Here is a 13,767-nt window from a genome sequence, read left to right as displayed (position 1 = left end):
ATTAAGAAAAGTTGGTCTATACACAACAACAGTTCACTGACTCATTTGGCAGAGGTGACCGCTATCAGGAAACATACTTTCATTGACAGCCAAAGTCACTGAGCAACTGGTTTATGCTGATAAAGGTCATCTAACATGGTGGTTTGTTTGAAATCCGAGGGCTGTAAAGGCTTCTCTAAGCTTGTGAGTGGTGATGCTGGACAAATAGGAAGTTCTGGTGTGATCCCTTTTGATTAAGTTAAACCATGGGGAAAATCTAGAACTGACAGTAGGTCCTCTATCTAAGGCAGCATCTAAACTGAATATCAGATCTTGCATTTTGAACCCATCCAGAGGGAAGCCCTGAGGGGTCAACAGGTATTGGTAATGGCTGAAAAGGCTGTGATAGCTGGCAACTCAAGATGTGTCTTTCTGGAGCTAGGTAAAGCGCTGCTTAGAAAGATGAAGGAGAATTCTTCAACTTTCTCTAGTAATTAAGACAGTGCGGGCATGGGCACTAATGGAAGGCAAGCAAGATTCCACTTGCAGCAGAGCAGCTAGTAGGATTAGAATCCTCTTTAGAAAGTTTTATGTTATCTCAGGGCTAGAAATTGTATTTTTGTCCCAACTCCAGATCTTGACACCATACAGAAGAGGAAGAATGAACAGTGGAATTTATTCCTCATCCCATAAGGTTCCAGGAGAGGAGGTATAGTAAGTCTACTCTCTTGATTCTGTTCTGTTCTCCATTGCGGACTACTTGAATGGATCCATTTTTGAATAAGGGCACTGGAACTAAAGTAAAAGCCTTGCTGGTTGGGGTCCCTGTTGTACCAAACATTTAGAGAGCCCTTCTTAAGGGACTGAGATTTCTCAAAGGGGTTGGTGAAAACATATTCATTGTGTGGAACTGATCCACCTTCTGTAAAAATAGCTTCTGAGGGATTAAAAATTCCTAGGGAAGCATGGATGGGGGGGGGGGGCGTGTTACTTGGCACCATCTCTGAGTTAACTACAAGCAGGGGAGAAACAGTGCTGTCCTTCATATTCAAGAGCCTGGTCCTAAGCTGCTCCAGCATGTCCATGATGGACTTTTGCTCATCAACTGGAAGTGCTTTGAAAGAGTTGATTAGATCCGACTCAGTAGAATCACTAAGAAAGATTCTGTTAGGTGATATGCACCTTGCCTTGGATTCCATGTTAGCGGAGGAGTCATCCCAGCTAATCAGACTGCTATCTGGGACTCTGATTAAGTCATGTTTCCTGCTATTGGTCTCGATGTCAGTTCTGAGGCATGGTGTCCCTGGGCTAAAAAGGAGGCAGTGTGATGCATTATTAAAGACTCTGGATGGAAAGATTCCGATAGAATTTAGGGGGGTTTTTTCTGTTGCATAATCAGAGATGGAATGTTTGAGCAACCAAATGCTAAAAATCATCTTGTTGCCCTACAGGAGCAGTCAAGATTCTCAACTAACTTCAGATCGATGGGGAGATTCTGGGTATTCAATAGGGCTCTCAGATGATGCCCTACACAAAATTTAGAATTCCATGGGGGACTTTTATGATCCAATTGGATATTCAAACAGATCTGATGAGGTGAAGGAGTAACTGGTACAAGCTGTTGACTCTACTGGTAACTGAGGGCTTAGAGGCCTTTTGGCATCACTGCTTGGTGAAAATGTTAATTGGGAGTCATGTCTGTGGTGAGACTGGGTTAAAAGTGTAAGCGGCAAGGCATTACTGTTGTTAATTTCCAGTGTTATACTAATGAAGTAATCCAGTTTTGAAAGTGTTACATTCTCACTCTGGAACGTTTTTGCATCCAATCTTTATTCCCCTTTACAAAATACACAAATAGACAAAGGGGGAACAAGCAGACAAACCAGGTACCCAAGAGCTAGGCACAGGCAGCTGCAATTGAGAAACCTCTGTGTTGTGACAGTTGCTTTCGTAGGTACCACCCCCACTTTAGCAGCCAAGTTCAGCACATAGCCTGAAGAAGTCTTCTGACATAGACCAAATTGCTCACAGATGGACCAAATTGCTGTTACTCAAAGAGATTCTGCTAGATAGACTCTCAAGCCAGCTGGTTCAAAATTTTTGGCCTTGCTTCAATCCTTCCAGCACTCCTCAGGTAGATCGTGGTTAAACCTCTAGGATAAGCCAAGGACAGGTGGCTCCATACATTCTTCTGCAAGCATACCACAACAAAATACTGCCCGGGGGGGGGGGGGGTTGAGATTGCTGGGTAATGGTACAGTACCCCAGAGCAAAGCTAATAGTTCCCAGAGTGCAGGGTCCCACTGGTCACTGTAAGACAGGAAGATGTAAAAGTAAATAGAAACGAGGAAGAAGCAGAGAGGTCCAAGATGCCTGACAGGTCCTTAAAGCTTTTAATTGCCTGAGCTTGTCCAGAAACCTGACAGGAGATCCAAAGTGAGGGGATGAGATGTGCAGAGGCACCAGAATGACATTCTGCTCTTCAGAAGAATGCCTCAGGGAGGATGACTGACGTTTGCAATGTTTAGAAACAGAACCAATGTTCTCCTTAAATTTTGCTTTCTTTTTTTTCTTTTGGACAGTGGTTCTAACAAGGAACAGGCTGGGATGGGGGGGGGGGGGGTGGAGACTGAAGAAGTTTCAGTTCTGAGTTGAGGAAAACCAATGAGGCTCTGTTGTGTGAGTCCTGTTTGGATGTTGGAGTCATTAGAACCAATCATGCAGATGATGGTCCAGAATGGGATTCCAGCACCTGAAACAAGAATGTTGGCCAGCTCAAGGAGGGCAGTTTCAGAGGTTCCAATCCTAGCACAGACTTTGATGCACCCAAGGCAGACAGAGCCTTTCTCATAGCATTGCCTTCAATTGGGAAGCCCTGTCCAAATATGTCTTAGGCATAAATTTTACAAGTGACCACATTATATGATTCTCCCAGACATATGAAACAAAGTTTGCACTCATCACTGTGGGTCATTCTGGTCATGCATTTAGTACACTTCTTGAAAAGCGCCTTGGAAGCCATGTTGAGCACCACGTGGCAGCAGTGGGGGAACCTAAGGATAAGTCAACAAGTTACTTCACCCCAGAAAACAATCCCTCACAGAGAAAAAAACTCCATTAAAAGGAAAGGAAAGTTGAAGCTAGAAGGAAGTACCCTTGGAGAAACAAAAACAAAAACACCAAGTTCTGCAAGAACAAAGATTTAAAAAAACTCAGCTAAGTTGGAAAGCTCCTATCCATGCAGCAGCAAAAAAGTCCCATGTGGGACTGCACAGCAGATGAACAATGAACCAACCTTATATCTGACTGCTTCTGCTAAGATTATTATTGTTTACTTCATTTAGGTAGGTTAAGCTCAGAATGTGTGACTGGCCAATCCAAAGTCAACTAGAGAGCACTGTATTTTTTTTTTTTTTTTTAAGATTTCATATTCTTCTGTCAACAAAATGTTACCTAAAGACATCAGGCAACTTTTTAGGCTCAACTACTGACTGAAATGTTACATAACACCTACATGTGAAGACAAGGGTGAGTCAGCAAAAAAATGTGGGGGTAGAAGTGATGAGAGCTATGCTGGCAACAGAAGCAGCCTCACCTAAGGGCAAGAGGTTGGCGGCAGCAATGGGTTCTGCTCTTTAGAGGCAGCAGCCCTGCTCATGCAACTGCCAGCCTCCCAAACTGAACACTGAACAACCATGGTGTACATCTGCACACTACAGAATGGAAGTGGGGTTGCTGGTATTTACTGGGGGCAAGACCAAAGGAAGCTCCAGCTGATGACAGTACCACTCCAGATCAAATGAAGTCCCAGAACCATGCTGCAAGCCTGGCTCAAGTACACCCTACATTGGAGGTGAAGCAAGAACGGAAGATTCTGTTCACTTACCGTGAAGTCTTCCTTCTTTGTGGTCCCAGAGTGGTCAAGTTCTCACTCTTGGTATCATAGCTCCTCCTCTCCGATTGCAAACTTGACCCAGAGGGGAGGTGTTTGACCCTTGAACAGTATGTCAGTAAGCCATCACACCTCCCTAAACATAACTCAATTGAAAACAGATGAATAACAAGGATTCCCTTCCGTTAACCATCACCCCATGGACCTGCCCATCCAGTGTACTCAGAAGTTCCGTCTCGATGGGTAAAGAGGAAAAGAAACAGGGCCTTCAGAACCCAGACCAGACTCCGAAGCTGAGGCCCACAGACATTAGGATGGGTAGGATTGGACCACTCTGGGACCACAGAGAAGGAAGACTTCACGGTAAGTGAACAGAATCTTCCGTTTTCCAGTGGTCCCAGGAATGGGGCAGTCCTCACTCTTGGGACGTAAAAGAGCAGTGTCCCAGGGTGGGTCTCCTCAGCTTCAAGAACTAGACAGTGTACTGAAGGACCCTTCTACCGAAAGCTGCCTCAGCCGAAGCCACTTTGTCAATACAGTAATGCTTAGTAAAAGAGTGGACGGAGTTCCAGGTGGCTGCCTTACAAACTACTTCCATAGAAGGAAAGGAACGGTAGGCTGCCGATGTAGCCGCCCCCCTAAGAGAATGGGCCATAACCCCCTGTGGTGGCTCTAAACCCTTTGCCTTATATGCCTCAATGATGCATCCCTTGAACCACCTGCTGATAGTAGCAGGAGACACCCTTCTGCCTCTATCTGAGACCCTGAAAAACATAAATAGAGACTCCGTTTGACGTACGTTCCTAGTCCTATCTAGGTAAAAGCTTAGGGCTCTGCGCACATCCAGGTAGTGCCACAGTTTTTTTTTTCTCATGAGCTGGTGTGGGACAAAAAGATGGTAGGACGATGTCCTCTGATCTATGAAATCTAGAGTTGACCTTAGGAATGAAGGCTGGATCAGGGCGTAACACCACTTTGTCTTGGTGAAAAATGCACAAGTCCTTGTGAATGGACAGGGCCTGAATTTCTGAAATCCTACGAGCTGAAGTAATCCCTACCAAGAACACCGTTTTGAAGGTAAACAACTTAAAGCTGCACGATGCCATGGGCTCAAAAGGTTTACGACAGAGGGCATCCAAAACCTTATTCAGGTTCCAGGAAGGGAACCTGTGCACTGGGGGGTGGATTGCGAAGCGCTACTCCTTTCAGAAAACGCTTAACATGAGGGTGCGACCCCAGGTATCCACCCTTTTTAGACCCTCTAATGGCTGCAATGGCCGCCACCTGACTACGAAGGGTGCTAGTGCTAAGGCCTTTCTCCAGGCCGTCTTGCAGAAAAGTTAGAATGAGTGATACTGGGGCCTTCAGGGAATCTTCCCTCTTTCCTGCGCACCAAGAGCTAAAGGTTTGCCAGGTGATATTATAGGTCCTATTAGTGGATGGTTTTCTTGGAGAGAACATGGTGTCCATCACTGTCTTGGGGTACCCTAGGCTATTTAACTGTTGCCGCTCAACCTCCAAACAGTGAGCTTGAGAAGTTCCGGCTGAGGATGGTTCAGGTTCCCTTGAATTAGAAGATCTGGTCGCATCGGAAGTCTCCACAGAGACCCCACTGCCAATCTCTTGAGTTCCTGAAACCAGGCTCTCCTGGGCCAAAATGGGGCCACCACAATTACTTCTGCCTTCTAATCCGGAATCCTTTGAAGAAACCTTGGAAGTATCTGAAATGGAGGAAAGATATAAAGAAGTGCTGTGGGCCAATCTGCGTTCAGCGCATCTACTGCCATGGCCCCTCTGCTCCTGGTTCTGACAACATACCGGGGCACCTGGTGATTGTGATCTCACACAAACAGTTCCACTTCCGGGGTACCGAATCTGATGCATATCTGATGAAAGGCCTCAGGATGGATAGTCCATTCCACTTGGTCTACCGATTGACGGCTTAGCCAATCCGCTACTACATTGTCCCTCCCTGCCACATGGGTAGCCTTGATGGACAACAGGTGGAGTTCTGCCCACCGGAATAACCTCTCTGCTTCGGCCTGAAGTTCACTGAATCTTGTGTCCCCCTGCCTGTTTATGTATGCCTTTGCAGTCATGTTGTCCGTCTGTATAACGTGCGAGTTTTCCACTTGTTCTGCCATCCTGAGGAGTGCCAGACTTATTGCCCTTAGTTCCAAGAGATTTATGTTGTTCTTGGATTCCTGGGCAGACCATTGAGCCCCTTGCCGGCCAGTCTAGGGGAAGAGAAGGGGGGGAACCCCACGCTGCCGTGACGTCTGTAGCTCCCAGTCTAAAGGCAAAAGAGGGAAGGGGGGGTTCTGGGGCAGGGGGAAGCCTTGAGCGACCGATGCCAGCCTCTACCCCCCTGGAACCTCCTTGGTGCCGTTTTCCCCGAAGGGGGGATCTTATCGCGGTTCCAGCAGCATGCATCGCTTCACCGGCGGTCCTCCTCGTCCCCGTCTGTTTTGAGGGAGGGCCGATTCCGGCAGTCCGGGAGGGCTACGCGGGTGGAGCGAATCCTCTCCCAGCCAGCATGATCGTCACCACTGCTCCAGAGGCCCCCGGGGTTGCCAGGGTGCCTGGAAGAGGGAGTGCGGGGACCGTCGAGCTCCCATGGCTCTCCTGCCACTGCAAGCCGCGGGAGGGTGCATGCAAGTGCCTCTGGTCCATGGCTGCTTCGGCACCAGCGGGGACAGCTTCCCCACTGCGCTTCCTAAGGGTTTTTTTGTTGTTGTTAAAATTCTCCGGGCCAGAGCTGAAGCCTTGTCAGCACGTCCTGCTCCGATCATAGAGCTGAACAAACTGGAGTCCAAGGGTCAAGCACCTCCCCTCCAGGTCAAGTTTGTCAGCCTTGCAATCGGAGAGGAGGAGTTATGATCCCAAGAGTGAGGACTGGCCCACTCCTGGGACCACTGTAGAAAGCTGCCTTGCCAAGAACGATGGGCTGGTATGCTGCCATTCAGCATGCATACCAGGGGCTGTCACCCCTGCTTTAAAATGCAAGGACTGCATGCAAATTAAAAGGGAAAGTCCAGTATGCACTGGTAAGCACCAGAAGGCTCAAACAGATGTACAGAATAAAGAACTTTCAACATTCTAGAAACAGTTGCTGAGGTAATGGTGACCTGTGCTCTCTCTCATGACCCAAGTTAAATGCTGATGAAGATAACATGGTTGCAGCACAGCTATGTTGCGCTCCAACATTCTTCTCGTAAGTCATGTGAAGAAATGCATTTTTTCTTTGAAGGTCTGAAGTGAGTAAAACACCTTCAATCTGAACTTTAGAAGGTTTTTTTCCCCCCCTCTTTGGCAGAGCACAGAGAGGGAGGAGGAAGTTAGTCAATGGCTTTCCAGGCTCACCTCAGCTACTTCTTAAGAAATGTTAATAGGCCTAGACAATAGGATGGGGATGGTCAAGGTCCCCCTCCTCCAAGGACGGAACAGAGATTTGGTGGAATTTAACACTAGGGAGACTTCAGGAAGGAATGGATTGGAGATCTCCAGGAAAAGCCTCTTTGACCCAGCCAGACTTGGCCAGTGGATGAGGAAAAGAGAGGTGATAAAACTCAGGGGAGCAAAGAGAAAGTTCTCTTTGGTGCTGAGTCCATCAGAGCAGACAGAACTCTTGAGGTCTGGAGGAAGCAGGAAGGGAATGGTAACTCTGTAGAGATCTATTACATTCTAAGTTAAGGAACCTGCTCTATATTTTAACATCTGATAGGGCGTGTAGAAAAAGAAGAGAGAAGAGATTGGATTTATATCCTGCCCTTCACTACCTGAAGGAGTCAGAGTGGCTTACAATCTCTTTTCCCTCCCCTTCCCCACAACAAACACCCTGTGAGGTAGGTGGGGCTGAGAGTGCTCTCCCAGAACTGCTCTTGAGCAGAACAGTTTTGAGAGAACTTGTAGCTGACCCAAGGTCACATCAGCAAGTGCATGTAAAGAGTGGGGAAGCAAACCTGGTTCTCTCAGATAAGAGTCTGCACACTAAACTGTTGTACCAAACTGTAGAGAGAGAGAGAAATTGCATTTTACCCATTTATTTTGACTCCCTTGCTCAATTTGGTGCTGTGCTAGAAGTATACTTGTGAACATGTTCTTTTTAATAAATTCAAGACCTTGAACTATCTGGGACTCATGTATCTGTGGGACCGTCTCAACTGGTATGTCCCCAGGAGAGCATTACACTCTGTAGACAACAACTTGCTGGCTGTCCTTGACCAGGGCCAGGACTTTTTTGGTCCTGGTCCCAACCTGCTGGAATTCTCTGGTCAGAGTGCTGCAGGATTTTATGCAATTTTGCAGGGCCTGTAAGGCAAACATATTCCACCAGACAGCATTAGGGACAGCAATGGTTTTCTAATGTGGCTGGCACCTATTTCATCCCTCCCACAACTCTGAGTTGTGTTCCCTCTTTCCCCCTCCCAGGAAGTGACCAGGCAGTCCAGAATTCCAGATGTAAATTTTAAGAGTGCCATCTTATCTATTTTAAATTGAGTTTGTAATTTTACCAATTAGATTATACTTACATTTTAATGTTTTTGTATATTTGTTCTATGGCTTATGCCTCATTGCAATTGCCCAGAGTCTGGCGCCAGCTGAGATAGGGCAATTAACAAAACCAATGCTACAACAACAACACTTTAAACTTTTGATACTCATAGTAGTTTCCTGCACCACATAGACCTCCACAGTCTTGGACATGCTGTTTTAAAAGGAGCATCAGGGGGAAGGCAGTCAGTTGGCAAGCAGCTTATTTCTTCAGAGGCACACAAGACAGTAAATGCTCCCTGTGGTGACCAGGCACTGGGCAGCAGGAGATACAGAGGCACAGCCTCAGAACTTGGAAGGGAAGCTGAGAGCCTACCAGCAGGCAATTCCTTTCAAAGGTCAGCTCGTGACAGTGGTTACCTGAGAGAGAAAGAAAGGCTCTCCAGGTATTGGGGAAACTTGGAAGGCAGGGCGGAGCAGGGCCTGCAGGCCAGAGCAGGCCCATTCTGTCACAAGTCCCACAAGTGATGAGGAATACAAGGCCTATCAACAGCCATATCAAAATTAATGCAAGGGCAGCACCTGGCTGATTACACAGTATGTCACAGAAATGAGTACACCCGAGTACAATGTGTACTCAGAAATGAGTACACATTGCTACAGAGGTTGAAGGGGTGGGGGTCAGCCTCTCAGTGCTCAGACCATATGCCGCACGCTGCATCAAATTGGTCTGCAGGACTGTCGTCCCAGAAGGAAGCCTCTTCTAAAGATGATGCACAAGAAAGCCTGCAAACAGTTTGCTGCGGACAAGCAGACTAAGGACATGGGTTTCTGGAACCATGCCTTTGGTCCGATGAGACCAAGATAAACTTATTTGGTTCAGATGGTGTCAAGCATGTGTGGTGGCAACCAGGTGAGGAGTACAAAAACAAGTGTGTCTTGCCTACAGTCAAGCATGGTGGTGGGAATATCATGGTCTGGGCCTGCATGAGTGCTGCCGGCATTGGGGAGCTACAGTTCATTGAGGGAACCATGAATGCCAACATGTATTGTGACATACTGAAGCAGAACATGATCCCCTCTTTTCGGAGACTGGGCCGCAAGGCAGTATTCCAACAAAATAATGACCCCAAACACACCTCCAAAACGACCACTGCCTTGCTAAAGAAGCTGAGGGTAAAGGTGATGGACTGGCCAAGCATGTCTCCAGACCTAAACCCTTTTGAGCATCTGTGAGGCATCCTGAAACGGAAGGTGGAGGTGCGCAAGGTCTCTAACATCCACCAACTACGTGACGTCGTCATGGAGGAGTGGAAGAGGACTCCAGCGGCAACCTGTGAAGCTCAGGTGAACTCTATGCCCAAGAGGGTTAAGGCAGTGCTGGAAAATAATGGTGGCCACACAAAATATTGACACTTTGGGCCCCATTTGGACATTATCACTTAGGGGTGTACTCACTTTTGTTGCCAGCATTTAGACATTAATGGCTGTATGTTGGGTAATTCTGAGGGGACAGCACATTTACACTGTTATACAAGCTGTAGACTCACTACTTTACATTGTAGCCAAGTGTCATTTCTTCAGTGTTGTCACGTGAAAAAGATATACCTAAATATTTACAAAATGTGAGGGGGTGTACTCACTTCTGTGACATACTGTATATCCAATTTGACCAGATGCAATCTTTTTCCACAAGGGGGAGAAGTCAATCTATTCAAACTGTCTGTAAAATAAATTGCTTAAGTATACAAAATCCAACTATCCCCAACAGTAAAGTAAAAAAGCAAAAGAAAGAATTCTGTGTATTGCTATCCAAAGGCAACCTGGAGATATATCTACATTTAACTTTCTATGATGTCTGGTGAATTTTTTTTTAAAATCTTATGAATTCTCACTTTTGGGAGTGGTTAAGTGTGCGGACTCTTATCTGGGAGAACCGGGTTTGATTCCCCACTCCTCCACTTGCACCTGCTGGAATGGCCTTGGGTCAGCCATAGCTCTGGCAGAGGTTGTCCTTGAAAGGGCAGCTGCTGTGAGAGCCCTCTCCAGCCCCACCCACCTCACAGGGTGTCTGTTGTGGGGGAGGAAGGTAAAGGAGATTGTGAGCCGCTCTGAGACTCTTCGGAGTGGAGGGCGGGATAGAAATCCAATATCTTATTATTATTATTATTATTATTACTTTAAGACCACAATTTCATAAAAATATGCTACAACCTAATATTGCATAGCCTCATAACACATTTGTCAATTATGCGGAACATTTTTAAACATATGAAACTAACGACCAACTTCAGATCATGCTTATTGAGCATAATCAATAACAAATCGCAGTCCCTTAATTGCTAGTTATTCTGGAGGACACTGACTGATAAAAAGATGCACTGAAAGAAAATTAAAATATCCACTCACATTGTGTGTCAGTTCAAAGTATTTCTGACAGGCCAACTGGTAATGCATACCCTTCACCAGGTCCAAAATCTAGAAAGGGAAAAACGAAGCAATCAATTAAAAATATGTATAACAGCTGAAATATTCCATAACCTTTCCAAGTTGTGCCACAACAGACAGGTACAAGAATTTATACTCCATAACGTGACTTCTAAAAGTGCTAGGATCAAATTAATTAGATCAAAACAACTGCAAATGGAGCTCTGGTCCTCAGATGAGGCTCTTCCTCGTCTCCTCTCTGTGAAAGATCTTATGTTCCCAACAGATAACTCCAAAGAACTGAATGAAGTGTAAAAGGCTGCAGCTGAAATGAGGCCTGCACTAGTAGGAGTCATGGACCTGACAAAGTTTCACTCTGCTTAGAAAAAGACCCTGACATGGAAACTACTTATTGTTTTAGACAAACAGGAAGCTAGAAGCACTGTTTTACATCAGCTAGGTTGGGGACTTCTAACACAAATATTTAACCACTATCCAGGGCTTTCAAGTGTTGTCAAGTCACAGCTGACTAATGGGGACCACATAGGGTTTTTAAGGTAAGAGACATCCAGAGCTATTTTGCCACTGCCTGCCTCTATGTAGAGACCTGGGCTTTCCTTAGTGGTCTCCCTTACAATAGTAACAAGGGCTGACCTTGCTTAGCTTCCAAGATCTGATGAGGTAGGGCTTGCCTGGACTGTCCAGGTCAGGGCTTTACAGGAGGAAATCAGCATAAAATCTCATCTGTGACTCCAAATTTCAATCTAGGACCTGAACAACAGAAATATGACCTAGTTAAGTATAATCAAGGTTGTTTTTGTTTTTTGTAGCAGGAACTCCTTTGCATTTTAGGCCACACACCCCTGATGTAGCCAGTCCTCCTGGAGCTTACAGTAGGCCCTGTATTAAGAGCTCTGTAAGCTCTTGGAGGATTGGCTACATCAGGGGTGTGAGGCCTAATATGCAAAGGAGTTCCTGCTATAAGAAAAGCCCTGAGTATAATGTCACTATTTGTTTTGCACTACCATGTGCTACCATGTAAAACACTTAGAGTAAATTAGGAGAGTTGCAAAAAGCACTATTTCTACTTTCTGTACAAGTTGTATTCAGAATAAATTTTTCTATCAGTGCTCCTCAGAATGAGAAAGAGGACCTCCTGTTTTAACTACTATTAGAAGCATGTTCCTATCTCTGGTAAATACAGTTTGCTTTCCAATTCTACCTCATGTAATCTCTTCTGTTCTGAATAAACACTCTTATCAGCAAAATGCAATGCCATTTGAAAATTCAAGTTGTATGTCATTTTCTCTCCACCATTATATAATTAAATTGTATATTCTCTGCTTATCAAACACAAAAAAATGCTGAAACTAAGAGATAACCTCAGCAGAGAGAAAATTCTTGAGAAATGCAAATTTCCAGACCCTTTTCCAAAAGCTGACCTTCCTGTGTCAAGTGCAGCAATAAACTCAGCACAAATCCCTGCTGTCCTCATTATTGAAGACTGCCTTATAGTTACTGACAGATGCACAAATAATATTTGCTGAATATATCAAACCACAATGCTGCCGAGGAAGCATTTACTGGGTCTCTTTTGCTGCTACAAGTGCCACTGATTAAATGTCTGCCTTCCCTGTCACTTTCTGTTAAACAGCATGTGAAGAACATGGCAGCTAACTAACAGTGTGTCCAGGAATTTGTCAATTTGTTTTAGAATTTTTCTTAACATTTTAAAATTTTGCTTTAGCACAGGTTAAAATTTAAACAAAGCCAGAAACAAATTTATAAGACTTCAGATTTCATAAGGATTTGTGCCTTGTATCTAATGACTCATTCAAAGCTTAATGGCCTAATAGAAAGACAAAGCTAGCTTAATGGCTGCATTCAAACACAATCCAGAGAAACCAGTGGCCTGTGATGTGGGAGAGAAAAATTTTCTGATGCTATATTTTTCCACAAAAGTTTCTGCCCCACATATGTAAAATATAGTCTTTCTATATTTGTCAGGGCAGTTGTGTTGGAAATTAATCATGTCAGATGGGCTAAATATGAGATGTGGAGTCTGGTAAAACCCCAGTATTTGTATGTGGTCCAGAACTGTACATAGTGTATTTGCCTTCTTTTACTAACACTGCTTAATTTTTGCTAATGGGATTTATATATAGACAGATCACTGCCTTTTGGGGCTTAGACTTACAAGGGTATCAAGACTCTGCAGGGGTGGAAGAATGATTATGATCCACTCCCATAGCCTGATGGAGCTGATAAGTTTTTAGATGACACTGGGGAATTTTCCTGCTGATATGGTCAGCGCTCCTTTCACTGCCCTAATTGATTTCTGGAAGAGGGAAATTACCTGGGCAACTGACATGATTGCACCTAGGCATCCTCTCCCCAGTTGAAGAGCCTGAGCAGCCTCTAGTTTTACTGAGGGGCTTTGAGCAATGAAAAGACAGGGGAAACAGCTAGATTAGCGGTGGAGAAAGACATAGAATGAATCTGACAAGTCACAGGCTAGAGTTCATTCAAAAGCCTACTTCATGGCAAAGAAGCAATATTTTCCCACCACCAATGCACTGGTACAGTGTAGACCGGCTGAATTCTTCCAGGTGATCAGGAAACTATTGTACTCTGGCCAGTGGAAGTGGACTGCTCTGCAGCCCCCTGTGATTAAATGAAAGTGGCTGATATTCTTTGCACAGTACAAGACAGTTCTAATATTCAGCACCTACAATATAAACAGTTCACTGTGCCAGATTTTACCATAAGGCTGGAATTGTTTGGCAATTGGAATTTCAGAAATATTTGCATACATTTAGGAGACAACTGTGTATCCTGCTACGTTGGCTGTGCATATGCACAGATTAATATGGGAAGAACAGTCTCGAGGCCAATTTTGCTAATAGTGGCTAAAACCCACTGAATCCTCAGACCCAAGTACTATCTTGATATTCACACTGCGGAGCAGACAATAG

General features: G+C 45.1%; 1 protein-coding gene across 2 annotated transcripts in view; it reads right to left on the bottom strand.

Annotated features, from left to right (window-relative positions):
* PRIM2 (DNA primase subunit 2) overlaps positions 1-13,767 on the bottom strand; it is a 119,777-nt gene that overhangs the window by 5,784 nt on the left and 100,226 nt on the right. For both annotated transcript variants that reach the window (XM_060235369.1, XM_060235370.1), the window contains one exon: positions 10,775-10,843. In XM_060235369.1, coding sequence (XP_060091352.1) covers positions 10,775-10,843 — 69 coding nt within the window. The remainder of the gene's footprint in view (positions 1-10,774; positions 10,844-13,767) is intronic.

The sequence above is a fragment of the Heteronotia binoei genome, chromosome 1 (genome assembly GCF_032191835.1).
Source record: "Heteronotia binoei isolate CCM8104 ecotype False Entrance Well chromosome 1, APGP_CSIRO_Hbin_v1, whole genome shotgun sequence".
Lineage (NCBI taxonomy): Eukaryota > Metazoa > Chordata > Lepidosauria > Squamata > Gekkonidae > Heteronotia > Heteronotia binoei.
The sequence above is the reverse complement of the archived record's forward strand: the minus strand, read 5'-3'. Positions and strand labels throughout refer to the sequence as shown.